The sequence below is a fragment of the Macaca mulatta genome, chromosome 8 (genome assembly GCF_049350105.2).
Source record: "Macaca mulatta isolate MMU2019108-1 chromosome 8, T2T-MMU8v2.0, whole genome shotgun sequence".
In the NCBI taxonomy this organism is placed as follows: Eukaryota; Metazoa; Chordata; class Mammalia; order Primates; family Cercopithecidae; genus Macaca; species Macaca mulatta.
This window is the reverse complement of record NC_133413.1, coordinates 24710078-24725999: the sequence shown is the minus strand read 5'-3', so window position 1 is coordinate 24725999 and position 15922 is coordinate 24710078. Positions and strand designations below refer to the sequence as shown.

Genomic DNA, 15922 nt, shown 5'->3' with positions numbered 1-15922 from the left:
AAATAAATATAAAAGAAAGATTTAGAGGCCAAGTATGATCTGTAGACCCAGGTACTGTCAAAGCATTTGCACTGAAGTCATCTTGGGATGGACATATAAATGAACTTTACTGTTACTCAAAGGTGAGAAAATGTATGCATTATAGCTGGGCGCGGCGGCTCACTCCTGTAATCCCAGCACTTTGGGAGGCCGAGGCAGGTGGATCACTTGAGGCCAGCAGTTCATGACCAGCCTGGCCAACACGGCAAAACCACGTCTCTACAAAAAATACAAAAACTAGCCAGCCGTGGTGGCACACACCTGTAATCCCAGCTACTCGGGAGGCTGAGGCAGGATAATTGCTTGAACCCAATAGGTAGAGGTTGCAGTGAGCAGAGATCATACCACTGCACATCGGCCTAGGGGACAGAGCAAGACTGTCTCAAAAAACAACAACACAAAAACTTATGCATTATAAAAGAAAGGAAAACAATTATACCTGAATAGTGCAAAAAGATTACACATTAAAATGATCAAATGCATCTCTACTATAAAACTAAAACAATCTGCTTCCAAAGAATTCCTTTGTACTTTAATGAGAGCAAAGCTTTTACCCTAATGAAAAGGCAAATGGGAGGTCTCTGGGAAGTTGGAATTGTCATAGCAAAAAAAAAAAAAAAGAAAAAAGAGAGATACCTACCAGAAAATGTACATTAATGTCCATAATCTCATTAGTTTAAAAAAAAAAAAAAAGCTCAAATTAAACTTTTTTTTTTTTTTTTTTTTTTTTTTTGAGACAGAGTCTTGCTCTGTCGCCAGGCTGGAGTGCTGTGGCACAATCTCTGCTCACTGCAACCTCCCACTCCCTGGTTCAAGTGATTCTCTTGCCTCAACCTCCTAAGTAGCTGGGATTACAGAGCTGGAATTATAAGCATGGACCACCACGCCTGGCTAATTTTTGTATTTTAGTAGAGACGGAGTTTCACTATGTTGACCAGGATGGTCCCGATGTCCTGGTCTCATGATCCACCTGCCTCGGCCTCTCAAAGTGTTGGGACTACAGGCGTGAACCACTGCATCCGGCCATAATTAAATTATTTTAAAAATAAAAGTAATACATGAATAATATATATGTAATATGAATAATATGCCAAATTATTATATTCTATAGTCATAAGTGTTATTGATAAATACACTTAATTCATGCTACAAGAAAAAGAATTGAGACACTTACCTTCACATTTCGGAATTCCTGAGTCTTATCAGGCAAAAACAAGTCCTGAAAAAACAAAGTAAATCTACTTATTATAGTAGGGCATTAAGGTAATATTGTATTTGTAGTTTTAAAACTGACGGCTCTAAGGACAGTATATATATGCTTCAATGAAATTATAAATATGAAAACCCTGCTTTCAGTTCTTTTGGATATATACCCAGAAGTGGGATTGCTGGATCATCTGGTAATTCTACTTTTAATTTTTTGAGGAACCACCATACTGTTCCTGGACCAAACTGAGGGTCAGGCTGCTATTTCTTGCCGCCCAATCGTGAGATGCCAATGAACTGGGAATAAAGAGAGTTTTTATTTCTGTAACTGGTTACAGGGAGAAGACCTGGAAATTATTGCCAGACCAACTCAAAATTACAAAGCTTTTCAGAGTTTATATGCCTTCTAATCTATATGTCTACATGTAAGAGTGCATTCATCTAAAGACATGTGATTAACTTCTTTTAATCTATAACTAAGGTCTGAGTCCTGAAGATCTTCCTCTGGAGCCTCAGTAAATTTACTTAATCTAAATGGGTCCAGGTGCTGGGGTTGTTACCCTTTTCTTGTCTCCTGCTAAACCACGGAGGTTTGGGGAGTTCCTTCAGACCTCCAATACACTTGTTTGTGGAGGCCTGGGGAGTTTCTTCAAAACCCCCAATAAAACTGGTTTAATCCTAAATGGGTCCTGTTAAGAATTCCTCTATTATTTTGTCATGCTTTAAGGCCTAGGCAAAACTCTTGATGGGCTTTTGTTACATTCCAGCCTTTGTATAAGGGCACTGGCCTTGTTTTTTTTTTTTTTTTTTTAAGCATTTAATAGTTAACTTAAGCACTTGATTAGTACTGAAACAGTTGTGATGGAGGGCTGCATTAGTGAAAACTGGACTGCCACAATCCCCACTGTCAATTTGTGCATGATTTCTATCATGCTTGTATATTTATTTATCATGAGAATCGTAGGGAGATGGGGCGTCATAATCTTTCTGGCTACTTCGTGCTGAGAGAGGGTCGTCGTTATGGGTCACCAGATACACTGCTGGAGTGGAGGAGGTTGATTTGTTCCTGGTAGCACTCTGTTTTAGGGGCTTAGAGGCAGTGCCTGCTGAAACACCTAGTTTTCAGTTCACAGGGCTTTAAGAAAGCACAGCTTAGGTTTCAGTGATTTCCAGTTAGGGGAAATGGGGAAAAAGGAAAAGAAAAAGGAAAAAATTGAAAACATTTTTGAGATTTGCAGCCAGAACAATTAGAATTTAATCCAAACTGTAGAAAATAATAAAAACTGAAAAACATTGAGGAAGACTAGAATTTAACAACAGGTGTAACTATAGTTTTTGAAACATATTTTTTCTCTCTCTAGTTTCCCATTTTTACTAAAAGACAAATCATGGTAGGACTGGTTTGCTTTATTGTACTTGTCCTAATTATTTATATACCGTGCAGCAAGAATAATTATTTTTTACATACGCCTTTTAAATTGGCTTTGATAGAACTTTGTTCCATAGAAGGAATCTGAGATAAGACCCTTTTAAAGCCGAGCCCAACCATGGATTTGTACCATCAAATACCTATGAGTTGGGCAAATTCCTCTCTTTTTGAGGTTCCAAGATAACTTGGGGTTCCCGGCCTGTCAGAAAGTGACAATCTTTACTTACCACAGGTCAGAAACCCTGTACAGGGTCTACGTACACAAAATATGAGGCCAGTTTCCAAGGGCTTTCTTGGCTTCGTAAGTCAAGTTTGATTCCTTAAAGGAGAGCAAAGTCAAAGCCTTGGTAAAATAACCAGTTTTTCCAATTGTGTCTTGTAACAAAAGAAAACAGATTCTTACTGCACTTATGCAAATAACTATATTGCCATAACTTAAGAATACTCACAAATAGTTTCCAAATTCTGGAGAAAATCAGGTAGAGAGAAACAAATATGCTCCAAATTTTGTTCATAGAAGTATACTGTACTTAATTGTTAAAAGGTGTTAATAGCTCAAAAGAAAAGTTTTCCTTGACTCTGAAAAGCAAAACAAAGGATTAGCAACATTTTAAGCCAAAAGTCAAAAAGATCACTTCAGTCTCCTATTAGTTCAGTTCATGCAGTTAATTCTTGTCCTGTTTGATATTAATGAACATTTTAACTCTTCAAGAGTTGTGAACATTTTTCCTCTATTCTGATGTCACAATCTCCAAAGTTATCAGAAACCTGCATTCAAGAGCACCTGTCAGAGCTTTACAGCTAATTATAAAACTACCTTCTAAAGAGGACAAAAACAAGACAACAAATTTATGGATGACAAAAAGTTTTAGGGTAGCCATAGTTAAAGACACAATTGACGACAAGGTTGTCTGTTACCTCTGTGGCACACAATAATTTTTTTTTTTTTTTTTTTTTTTGAGACGGAGTCTCACGCTGTTGCCCAGGCTGGAGTGCAGTGGCGCGATCTTGGCTCACTGCAAGTTCCGCCTCCTCGGTTCACGCCATTCTCCTGCCTCAGCCTCCTGAGTAGCTAGGACTACAGGCGTCTGCCACCGCGCCCGGCTAATTTTTTGTATTTTTAGTAGAGACGGGGTTTCACTGTGGTCTCGATCTCCTGACCTTGTGATCCGCCCGCCTCGGCCTCCCAAAGTGCTGGGATTACAGGCTTGAGCCACCACGCCCGGCCTTGGCACACAATAATTTTAACATAACAATTATAATTACTACTGATAACAAACACTAAGATATATCAGAATTATAGGAGTCTTCCATAACCTTGGAACACATACCAATAACATATTTATGCACATATAGCCCAAAGAAAGCCAAACACCATTTCATGTTCAACAATGCTTCCTGTATAATTTTTATATTAAATAAGCCACATTTCACCTTTACATTAGTGTACTATTAATGTTAAATCCAATTTTTAATAAAACCTTATAGACACATTTACCTGATGTTAATGTTTGACCATAAGGTAAGGCCCTAGGAGAGAGAGAAATAAAACCAAAAACATGAAGGCCTTTTAAAGGCCTTCACGCGTGCACACACACACACACACACGTACATACACATTTTGAATGTTAGCTTTTAATTAAGCTGACTCTCAATCACTGAGTTTCAAAAAAACCTTTCTCCTTCTCAGAGGCCTTTCAGCAGAGATGGACCCAATACTTCCCATTTTCAAGTTTACATGGTATCAAAAAGAACAAGACAGACACACAAACACATGGAAACATTTCAGAAAAACACAAGGGGAAGTGCACTACGGCAAAACAGACTCTCAAAACTAATGCAAAACCTGATATCAACCAAAGGGAAAGTGGGTGTATGAGCCAGCCCTATTGCTTCCCTTGGCAGTACCGGACAAATGGCTTACCAAGCCCAAATGGGAAAACAATAGGCTCCTGGCATAGGATCCCATTGACTTACCCTTTGAGCGTGTCCGCTCTTTATCTCCGTTCCTCCCCAGTAGAGAAAGGGACGTGCAGATTTGCACATAAACAGCCCTCTGGAGGTTCCCAGGGGAAACATCACCCGACAGCTTTTGGGATCCTCCTGAAGACTGTCTCATTGCAAGCTGCCAGCTGCTGAACACAGCACTGTTCTTATCTCCTGGCAGGAGAGTTTTTTGTTCCCAGACCAAACTGAGGGTGGGGCTGCTACTTCTTTTCACCCAATAATGAGATGTAGATGAACTGGGGAAGAAGAGAGTTTTTATTTCTGAAACTGGTTACGGGGAGAAGTCCTGGAAATTATCGCCAGACCAACTCAAAATTACAAAGCTTTTCAGAGTTTGTATCCCTTCTAAGCTATATGCCTACGTGTAAGAGTGCATTCACCTAAAGACATAAATGATTAACTTCTTTTAATCTATAACTAAGGTCTGAGTCCTGAAGGCCTTCCCCTGGAGCCTCAGTAAATTTACTTAATCTAAATGGGTCCAGGTGCTGGGGTGGTTACCCTTTTCTTGTCTCCTGCTAAATCATGGTGGTTTGGGGAGTTCCTTCAGACCTCCCATACACTTGTTTGTGGAGGCCTGCAGAGTTTCTTCGGACCCCCTATAAAACTTGTTTAATCCTAAATGGGTCCTGTTAAGAATTCCTTCGTTATTTTGTCATGCTTTAAGGCCCAGGAAAGGCCTAGGCAAAACTCTTGATGGGCTTTTGTTACATCCCAGCCTTTGTATAAGGGCACTGGTTTTTTTTAGCTTTTAATATTTAACTTAACCACTCAGTCAGTACCGACACAATTGTGATGGAGGGCTGAGTTAGTGAAACCTGGCCTGCCACAATACTGTTTTTCACAGTGTGTGTTTTACATTCCCACCAACAGGGCACAAGGGTTCCAGTTTCTTCACACCTCACCAGCACTTGTTACTTTCCATGCTGTTGTTTTTAATACAGCAGATGTTAGTGGTGTTGAGCATCTTTTCATGTGCTTATGGGCCATTTACTTATCTTCTTTGGAGAACTGTCTTTCGAGTCTTTTGCCCTTTAAAAAGTTTTTTTTTAATTTTTATTGTAAATTAATAAATTATGGCCAGGCACAGTGGCTCATGCCTGTAATCCCAGCACTGTGAAAGGCCGAGACAGGAGGACTGCTTGAGCCCAGGCATTCAAGACCAGCCTGGGCAACATGGCAAGTCCCAATAAATTGTATGTATTTATGGGGATTTATAGGTTACAAAGTTATGTTACAATTTGTGCATACAATATGGAATAATTAAATCAGCTAATTGACATGTCCATCACTTCAAATACTTACCATTTTTATGGTGAGAACATTTGAAATTTATTCTTTTAGCAATTTTGAAATGTACAATATGCTGTTATTAACTATATTCATTGCACTGTGCAACAGATCTCAAAAACCTTATTCCTCCTAACTGATGCTTTGTACCTTTGACTATCATCTCCCCATTGCCCCACCCCCCAGACTCTGGTAACCATTCTACTCTCTGCTTCTGAATTCAGTTGATTTCTTTCTTTCTTCCTTTTTTTTTTTTTTTTTTTTTTTGAGATAAGAGTTTTGCTTTTGTTGCCCGGGCCAGGGTGCAATGGTGCAATCTCAGCTCACTGCAACCTCTGCTTCCTGAATTCAAGTGATTCTCTTGCCTTAGCCTCCTGAGTAGCTGGGATTACAGGTGCCCACCACCACGCCCAGCTAATTTTTGTATTTTTAATAGAGACAGGATTTCACCATGTTGGCCAGGCTGGTCTCGAAATCCTGACCGCAGGTGATCCACCCCACCTCAGCCTCCCAAAGTGCTGGGATTACAGGCATGAGCCACTGCATCCAGCCTAGTTGTTTTCAATTTCACATATGAAAACATACAGTATTTCTTTTTTTGTGCCTAACTTATTTCACTTAGCATGATGTATTCCAATTCCATACATGTTGTTGCAAGTGACAAAATTTCTATCTTTTTAAAGGCCGAATAGTATTCTGTGTTGTCTACATACCACATTTTCTTTATCCATTCATCTGTTGATGGACACAGTTGATTCCATAACTTGGCTGTTGTAAATAGAGCTGCAATGAACATGGAAGTGCAGATATCTCCTTGACATACTAATTTCAAATCTTTTTGGTAAATACTCAGAAGTGGGATTGCTGGATCATATAATAATTCTATTTTTAGTTTTTTGAGGCACCTCCATACTGCCTTCCATAATGGCTGTACTAATTTACATTCCCACCAACAGTGAGCAAGGGCTCCCTTTTCTTCGTATCCTCACCAACACTAGTTATTGTTCATCTTTTCCATAGTAGCCATTCTGATGGGTATGGAATGATATCTCATTGTGGTTTTAATTTGCACTTCCCTAATGATTCGTTATGTTGAATTTTTTAAAATATATCTATTGACCATTTGTGTGTCTTCTACTGAGAAATGTCTACTCAGGTCCCTTGTCCATTTTGTAAACAGATTATTTATTCTCTTTGAATAGAATTATTTGAGTTCTTTATATATTTTAGATATTAACCCCTTATCAGATGTATGGTATGCAAATATTTTCTCCCAATCTGTAGCTTATTGCTTCACTCTGTTGTTTCATTTGTTGTGCAGAAACCTTTTTTTTTTTTTGAGACAGAATTTCACTCTTGTTGCCTAGGCGGGAGTGCAATGGCATGATCTTGGCTCACCACAACCTCCACCTCCCAGATTCAAGCTATTCTCCTGCCTCAGCCTCCCGAGTAGCTGGGATTACAGGCACACGCCACCATGCCCAGCTAATTTTGTATTTTTAGTAGAGATGGGGTTTCTCCATGTTGATCAGGCTGATCTTGAACTCCTGACCTCAGATTGTGCAGAAACTTTTTATGTTGATATAATTCCATTTGTCTATTTTTGCTTTTGTTGTTTGCACTTTTCAAATCTAAAAAAGTGTTGCCCAGATCAATGTTGTGTAGTCTTAGCCCCTGTGTTTTCTTCTAGTAGTTTAATGGTTTCAGGTCATATATTTAAGTCTTTAATCCATTTTGAGTTGATTTTTGTATATGGTGTAAGATAAGCATCCAATTTCATTCTTCTGCATATGGATATCCAGCTTTCCTAACACCATTTATTGTGGAGACTTTTTTTCCCATTGTGTATTCTTGTAACTTTTGGCAAAAATCAATTGACCATAGTGATGTGGATTCATTTCTAGGCTGTGTATTTTGTTCCATTGGTCACTGTGTATATTTTCATACCTGTGCCATGCTGTTTTAATTATTATTGCTTTCTAGTATACTTTGAAATTAGGTAGTGTGATGCCTCCTGCTTTGTACTTTTTGCTCATGATTGCCTTGGCTATTTTTTTTTATGGTTGCATATGAATTTTAGGATTGTTTTCTCTATTTCTGTGAAAAATGATATTGGAATTTTGATAGTGATTACATTGAGTCTATAGATTGCTTTGGATAGTATGGACATTTTAATAATATTAGTTCTTCCATGTCATGAACATTTATTTTCATGCATTTGTGTCTCTTTTCACTTATTCGTCTCTTCTATTTTGTTCATCAGTGTTTTATGGTTTTCAATGTACAGGTCTTTCACTTCATTACATTTACTCCTAAGTTTGTTTTTTTTTTTTTTTTTTTTTTGGTCATTGCTCTTAATAGGTTTGTTTTCTTAATGTCTGTTTCATATAGTTCATTATTAATATATGGAAATGCTACTGATTTTCATATGTTGATTTTGTATCCCACAACTTCACTGAATTTGTTTACCATTTCTAACAGTTTTTTGGTGGAGTCTTCAGGGTTTTCTATATATAAGATCATGTCATCAGCAAATAGACAATTTTACTTCTTCCTTTTCTATTTGAATATCTAATAATTCTTTTCTTTTTCTTGCCTAATTGCTCTGGCTATGACTTCCAGTACGATGTTGAAAAGAGGTGGTGACAGTGAGCATCCTTGTGTCGTTCCTGATATTAAAGGAAAAGCTTTCAACTTTTCACTACTGAGTATGATATTAGCTGTAAGCTTGTTGTATAAGGCTTTTTTGTGTTGATACATTCCTTTTACACCTAATTTGTTGAGTGAGAGTTTTTATCATGAAAGAATGTTGTGTTTTGTCAAGTGCTTTTTCTACATCTATTGAGGTGATCATATGGTTTTTGTCCTTCATTTTGTTAATATGGTATATCACATTTATTGATTTTCATATGTTGAACCATCTTTGCATCCCAGAATAAATTCCATTTTATCATGGTGAATGATTCTTTTAATGAGCTATTGAATTTTGTCTACTAGTATTTTGTTGAAGATTTTTGCATCTGTGTTTATTAGAGATATTGGCCTATAATTTTCTTTTCTTACAGTGTTCTATTCTGGCTTTGGTATCAACGTAATGCAAGCCTTGTAAAATAAGTTTGGAAGTATTCCCTCCTCTATAATTTATTTGGGAAAGTTTAGAAAGGACTGGTTTTAGTTCTTGTTTAAATGTTTTGCTGAATTCAGCAGTGAAGCCATCTAGGTCCTGGGTGTTTCTTTGTTGGGAGACTTTTCATTACTGGTTCAATATCCTTAATCATTACTAGTCTGTTCAGATTTTCTATTTCTTCATGATTCAGTATTGGTAGGTTGTATGTGTCTAGAAATTTGTCCATTTCTCCCAGGTGGTTCAATCCTTTGGCATATAATTGTTCATAATATTTTCTTTTTTTTTTTATTTTTTTTATTTTTTTTTTGAGACGGAGTCTCGCTCTGTCGCCCAGGTTGGAGTGCAGTGGCCGGATCTCAGCTCACTGCAAGCTCCGCCTCCCAGGTTTACGCCATTCTCCTGCCTCAGCCTCCCGGGTAGCTGGGACCACAGGCGCCCGCCACCTCGCCCGGCTAGTTTTTTGTATTTTTTTTTAGTAGAGACGGGGTTTCACGGTGTTAGCCAGGATGGTCTCGATCTCCTGACCTCGTGATCTGCCCGTCTCGGCCTCCCAAAGTGCTGGGATAACAGGCTTGAGCCACCGCGCCCGGCCTGTTCATAATATTTTCATATGATCCTTTGCATTTCTGTCCATTGTAATGTGTCTCCTTGTTGTTTTTTTTGTTTGTTTGTTTTTTGTTTTCTTTGAGACAGAGTCTCCCTCTGTTGCCCAGGCTGGAGTGCAGTGGGATGATCTCAGCTTACTGCAACTTTCGCCTCCCAGGTTCAAGCGATCCTCATGACCCAGCCATCCAAGTAACTGGGATTACAGGTGTGCTCCACCATGCCTGGCTTTTTTTTTTTTTTTTTTTTGTATTTTAGTAGAGGTGAGGGTTTGCCATGTTGGCCAGTCCGGTCTCCAACTCCTGGCCTCAAGTGATCCATCTGTCTTGGCCTCCCAAAGTGCTGGGATTATAGGCGTGAGCCACCTCACCTGACCTCCTCATTCATTTTTTATTTGATTTGTCTTCTTTCTTTTGTCTTAGTCTAGTTAAAGGTTTGTTGATTTCATTTCTTTTTTTCAAATAACTAACAGAATTTTGATAGTCTTTTGTATTTTTTTCTAGTCTCTATTTTATTTATTTTTGCTCTGATTTTTATTATTTCTTTTGTTCTGCTAACTGTGGGCTTAGTGTATCTTTTTTTCTGTTTCCTTGAGGTATAACATTAAGTCTTGTATTCAAGATCTTTCTTCTTTTTTGATGTAGGCATTTATTGCCATTTCCTCTTAACACTGCTTTTGCTGCATCCCATAAATTTGGTTATGTTATCTTTCCATTTCATTTTCTTAATATATTTTTAAATTTTCCTTTTGATTTCTTCTTTGACACATTGGCTGCTCAAGAGCTTGTTACCATTCAAGTTCTTTGTTCATTTCTTAACCACATTGTTGGCTTGTGGTGGTTGTTGTTGAGTTGGAGTTTTTATATATTTTAGATATTAACCTTTTATCGGATATATAGCTAGTAAATGTTTTCCTCTTCCTGTGGGTTGCCCCTTCACCGTTGATTATCATTTGATGCACAAAAGTTTTTAATTTTTACATAGTGCAATTTATCTATTTTTTTCCTATATTGCTTGTGTTTTGGGGATCACATTCAAGAAATCATTGCCAAATCCAAGGTCATGAAGAATCGTTCCTATGTTTTCTCCTAAGTTTTAGGGTTTTCACTTTTATGTTAGATTTTGGATCCATTTTGAGTTAATTTTTGTATATATGTAAGTTAAAGGTCTGAGGTCATTGTTTTGTGATAAGTCAATATCTAGATTTCCCAAGACCATTTTAAAAAAGATTGTCCTCTCTCAATTAAATGGTCTTGGTACCTTTTCCAAAAATTACTTGATATATGTAGTCATGCACCACATAACAACATTTCTGCCAACAACAGACTGGATATATGATGGTGGCTCCAGCAATTATGTAACATACTACCCAGGTTTGTAGCCTAGGAGCAAGAGGCTATACCATATAGGCCAGGTGTGTCATAGGCTACACCATCTAGGTTTGTGTAAGCATGCTCTCTGATGTTCACACAACACAATCACCTAACAACCCTTTGCTCAGAACAATGTTGATCAATGCATGGCTGTACGTGCAAGTTCATTTCTGGGCTCTCTGATCTAGTCCATTGGTCTATATGTCAGGCACCTTTTAAAATCAGAAGTTCACTATTTAATGTTTGATCCTGTATCCCAATTTTTTAAGTTTGCTGTATTATAACCCCCATTTATAAAAATGTGTATGTGTGCCTGTGTGTCTGTTTGTGTGTGTGTCTGTGTAAGAGAGAGAGAATGAGAGAAAGAGAGAGAGAATAGGCATACCTATGGAAAAATAGTGGAACTAAATGAAACAAAATATTAATGGATGCTATCTTTAGCTGAGATTATCATGTGTGGTTTGTGTATTCTTCTAAAAACTTTCCTTGCCCACATTTTCTGGAATAAACATGTTTAGAAGAGTTTTTCAAGTGAATGTTACTTGGCCTTCCCTGAAATATGAAGGGACGAACAAACACGAAAGGATGTTTGAGAGGTGAGAGCTGCAAGAAAGATGAGGGTTCTGTTTAGCCTGCGTGCCTGGGGTCAAGGGAATGTGAGTGGATCCTGGGAGGGGTGAGCTCTGGAAGCCACTCACACCCATCCCTGCTTTGTCCCCACAGGTCTCAGCTGACTGTGCTCCAATCACCCGACAATCCCTAGATCCCCAGCGAAGAGCGGCTCCACAACAAAAGAGATCCAGCCCCATAGAGGGATTGTGTCCGCCTGGTATGTTTAAGATGGGTCTCTGATCCTTACCCCTCCTCCCCTTGTCTCCATGAGCTTCCAGTCTGTTTCCTTTGCACTTCCTGGTTCTTTATGCCACAGAGAGGCATTGGGTGCCTCCAGCTCAAGGCTCTGTCCTTCTGGAGCCTTCCTGCTAGGATGGTATCAAGACACACAAATGAATGAGACCGCCAAAGAGACTGATAGGCACCTTGAGGGAGAATTGAGTGGAACAGAGATGGGGCTGGTGAGGCCTCCAGGCAATGGTGACTTTGGGTTGACATCCGGAGGTGGGCAGGGCCAGAGGTGCAGAGAACCAGGAAGAGTGCTCCTAGGAGGGTTCCACTGGAACAATTGCCGGGGGTCAGGGGTTGGGGAAGATGGAGCAACGGCAGGGGACTACTGTGGGGAGTGGAGGGTTACGAAGTTAGAGAGACAGGTGGGTTCAAATCCTACAGAGAGGAAGCTGGATTTTATTTCACGAGTGATGGATGTCCCTGCGAAGTTTTCAGCAGAGGGCCACCAGCATTGGATGTGCATCCTGAGTGCCCACTCCTGGATTGAAGCGGAGCAAGACAGGAAGCAGGTGGAGGGCCTTGAGTGTGAGGCGCTCCCCTGGGATGTTATATGGTGCCCTGTAAGGTCATTTGAGCCCTGACAGATGCAGCAGGAACCTGGCCTGAAATGTGCTTGACTGCTGTGTTCACCTCGCACTTCTTTCCCTCTTTCCCCCGCGCGTATGAGGTAAGAATTGATTGCTGCATGAAGGTTTCCAGGGCTGGCAAGTGTGGCAAGCAGTGGCTTGTAAAATCCATTTACAAATTTGCATTTCTTTTCCATGACTAAGGGCCACAGGAAAGGCTTGCCTGAGGGCAAACTCTCACATTGCACGCGTGGGCTTGTCAGGAGCAGAGCATGGAGAAGGAAGAACCCAGTGTGAAGCAGACACAAACTCATCTGTAAATGCTCCTATTGCTGTGGTCCAGAGTCAAGACCAGGGAGCAGGACAGGAATGGGAAGAATTCAAGAAGTATTTGGGGTGTGGATGGATGACATGTGGGGAATGAGGACAATCAAGGCACCAAATTCAACCGCTCAGGGTAACTTGGCCTCTGAGGGGACAGTGTGTGGCAGGGTTAGCAGTGCACATTTGGGGACCATAGCACATAGGTGATGCTTGAAGCCTCTGTCTTGAGGGTGTCCTCCTGGAAGAAGCTGTAAATACTGAGAAGGAGGGGCACAACTGAGCCCATTAGGATTTGCAGTTGGAGGCGATAGACCTGGGAGACAGGACTGCAATGGGCTGAGCAGGAGCAGTTGGAGAACTTCCATCCTAGAGGGGAGATGGTCCTTCCAACCACAGGGAGCAGGCCATAGCAAGCATAAAGGACTGAGACGTGGAAACTCCTCGAAATGTGCATTTCTCTTCCTGTGAACGAGGTCAAGAATCTGCTGATGACACAGACACCATTTGTACACGGGTTCTGCTAGGTTTTCTTCACTCCTTGTAAGAGGTTAGGTTTTTTTTGTTTGTTTGTTTGTTTGTTTTAATCATTGAGTCACATGAATTCTTACAGATTAGGGAAATTATGCATTGATTGATTGATTGATTGATTGAGATAGGATTTCACTCTGTTGACCAGGCTGGAATGCAGTGGCAGGATCATAGCTCACTGTAGCCTTAACCGCTTGGGCTCAAGCGATCCTCTCACCTCGGCCTTCCAAAGTGTTGGGATTACAGGCGTGAGCCACTGCGCCGGGTCTAAACTTCTAACAAAAATTCCCATATAATGCCAGGCGCGGTGACTTACACCTGTAATCCCAGCACTTTGAGAGACCAAGGTGGGCAAGGAGTTCAAGAACACTTGAGGCCAGGAGTTCTATACCAGCCTGACCAACAAGGCGAAACCCTGTTTCTACTAAAAATACAAACATTAGCTGGGTGTAGTGGCGTGCCTGTAGTCCCAGCTGCTTGGTAGGCTGAGGCAGGAGAATTGCTTGAACCAGGATAGCAGAGGTTGCAGTGAGCTGAGATCGCATCATTTCACTTCAGCTTGTGTGACAGAGTAAGACTCTGTCTCAAAAAAAAAAAAAAAAAAAAAAATTCTCATATATATTTGCAGTCATTTTGTGGTTTTCTATTTTATAATTAAGTCATTGAGCCACCTGGACTTTATTTTGTTGTAAGAGGCAAATAAGGAAGACACTTTATTATTTTCCAGCCACCTTTTTAGTTGCCCCAACACTATTATTAAATAATCACATTTTTATCAGTGACATGAATCACTATCATTATGTATGATACTTACATTATGTATGATAATAATGTATCATTATGGTACATTGTTAAGTAAGGTTTGTGTAATTTGGTTTTTTTAGAATGTCTTTCAATATTAATAAAAATAATTCAGGAATCTTGTGGATAGCATATAGATGATTATGGTCTATTTTTTGCTTTTGTTTTACTCACTCTGCCAATCTCTGCCTTTTAATTGCAGAGTTTAAACTATTTTCAGTTAACATAGTTATTGACAAGAAAGGATTTGTTTCTGCTCTTCAGCTATTTGTTTTCTTTATGTCTTATATATATTTTGTTCCTCCCTTACCACCTTTTAAAAAAACTTCAGTTTATTTCTTGGCATGTACCATTTTGACTTACTTCTTTTCTTTTCTGCATATTTTAAAATTGATTTTCTTTTTTTCTTAAACATATATTTTCTATATGTATATCTTTAATAAATATACATTTAAATATATACTTATTTTAATATATATCTTAAAGATATGTATGTGTGTATTTATCTTAAACATACATATCTTTTATATATATATATATATATAGAGAGAGAGAGGGTCTGCTCTGTCACTCAGGCTGGAGTGCAGTGTCACGATCTCGGCTCACTGCAGCCTGTGGCTGCTGGGTTTAAGCGTTTTCCTGCCTCAGCCTCCTGAGGACAAGGAGTAGACACTACGCCTGGATAATTTTTGTATTTTTAGTAGAGATGAGGTTTCACCATGTTGGCCAGGCTGTCTCAAACTCCTGACCTCAAGTGATCCACCTGCCTTGGCCTCCCAAAGTGTTGGGATTACAGGCGTGAACCATGCACCCAGCCAAAAATGTATTTTCTTACTGGTTTCTTGAAGATTACAATTACCTTCTTAAGTATCTAAAAAGGTAGTTTTATAATCCCGGCATAATTTCATTGCAATCCGAATACTGTGCTCCTGCACAGCTCCATCTCTCCAGCTTCCTGTTGTTGCTGTCATAGATCACATCCTTGCACACTGTGTGACCACTGACGTCGATCTTAAGGACATGCATATGTATGGAGCAAGGCTGACTTGTGATGGCTGATTTTACATGTCAACTTGGTTACCCAGATACTTGGCCAAATATTATCCTAGATGTTTCTGTGAAGGTGTTTTTTGTTGTTGTTGTTTTTAGATGGGATTAACGTTTAAATCAGTGGACTTTGAGTCAAGCAGATTACCCCCATAATGTTGGCAGGTCCCATCTAATCAGTTGAAAGCCTCAATAGAAAAAAGACTGACCTCCACCAAGAAAGAGGCTGTTCTGCCAGCAGGCAGCCTTCAGAGCTGAGCTGTGACTCTTCTCTGCTGGCCTATCCTGTACCTTTTGAATTTGCCAGCCTCCACAGTTATGTGAACCAATTCCTTAGGATAAATCTCTATCTCTCTAGAGCAGGGGTCTGTGGCCTGTTAGGAACCAGGCCACACAGCAGGAGGTGAACTGTAGATGAGTGAGGATTACCGCCCGAGCTCTGCATGCTGTCAAATCAGCCGCAGCATTAGATGTCATAGGAACGCGAACCCTATTGTGAACTCCGCATTCGAAAGATCTAGGTTGCGCACTCCTTATGAGAATCTAATGCCTGATGATCTGTCACTGTCTCCCATCACCCCCAGATGGGACCATCTAGTTCCAGGAAAACAAACTCAGGGCTCCCACTGATTCTACATTATGGCGAGTTGTATAATTATTTCATTATATGTTACAACGT

General features: G+C 39.7%; 1 protein-coding gene and 1 long non-coding RNA gene across 13 annotated transcripts in view; one reads left to right on the top strand and one right to left on the bottom strand.

The window, feature by feature from the left end:
- LOC144330748 (uncharacterized) overlaps nucleotides 1–4787 on the bottom strand; it is a 37263-nt gene extending 32476 nt beyond the window's left edge. The window contains exons 1-2 of the long non-coding RNA XR_013397169.1: nucleotides 4652–4787; nucleotides 1214–1258 (exon numbers count right to left, since the gene is read on the bottom strand). This is a non-coding gene — a long non-coding RNA (uncharacterized LOC144330748). The remainder of the gene's footprint in view (nucleotides 1–1213; nucleotides 1259–4651) is intronic.
- The window catches only part of TNFRSF10B (TNF receptor superfamily member 10b), a 50334-nt gene that overhangs the window by 14544 nt on the left and 19868 nt on the right, over nucleotides 1–15922 (top strand). For 4 of the 12 annotated variants that reach the window (XM_015144973.3, XM_077943233.1, XM_015144972.3 and 1 more), the window contains exon 2: nucleotides 11798–11903. In XM_015144973.3, the coding sequence (XP_015000459.3) occupies nucleotides 11798–11903 (106 nt within the window). Of the gene's footprint in view, nucleotides 1–11797; nucleotides 13001–15922 lie in introns of those variants that run through there. The other 8 variants (XM_077943238.1, XM_077943241.1, XM_077943234.1 and 5 more) reach the window with 3 other exon arrangements.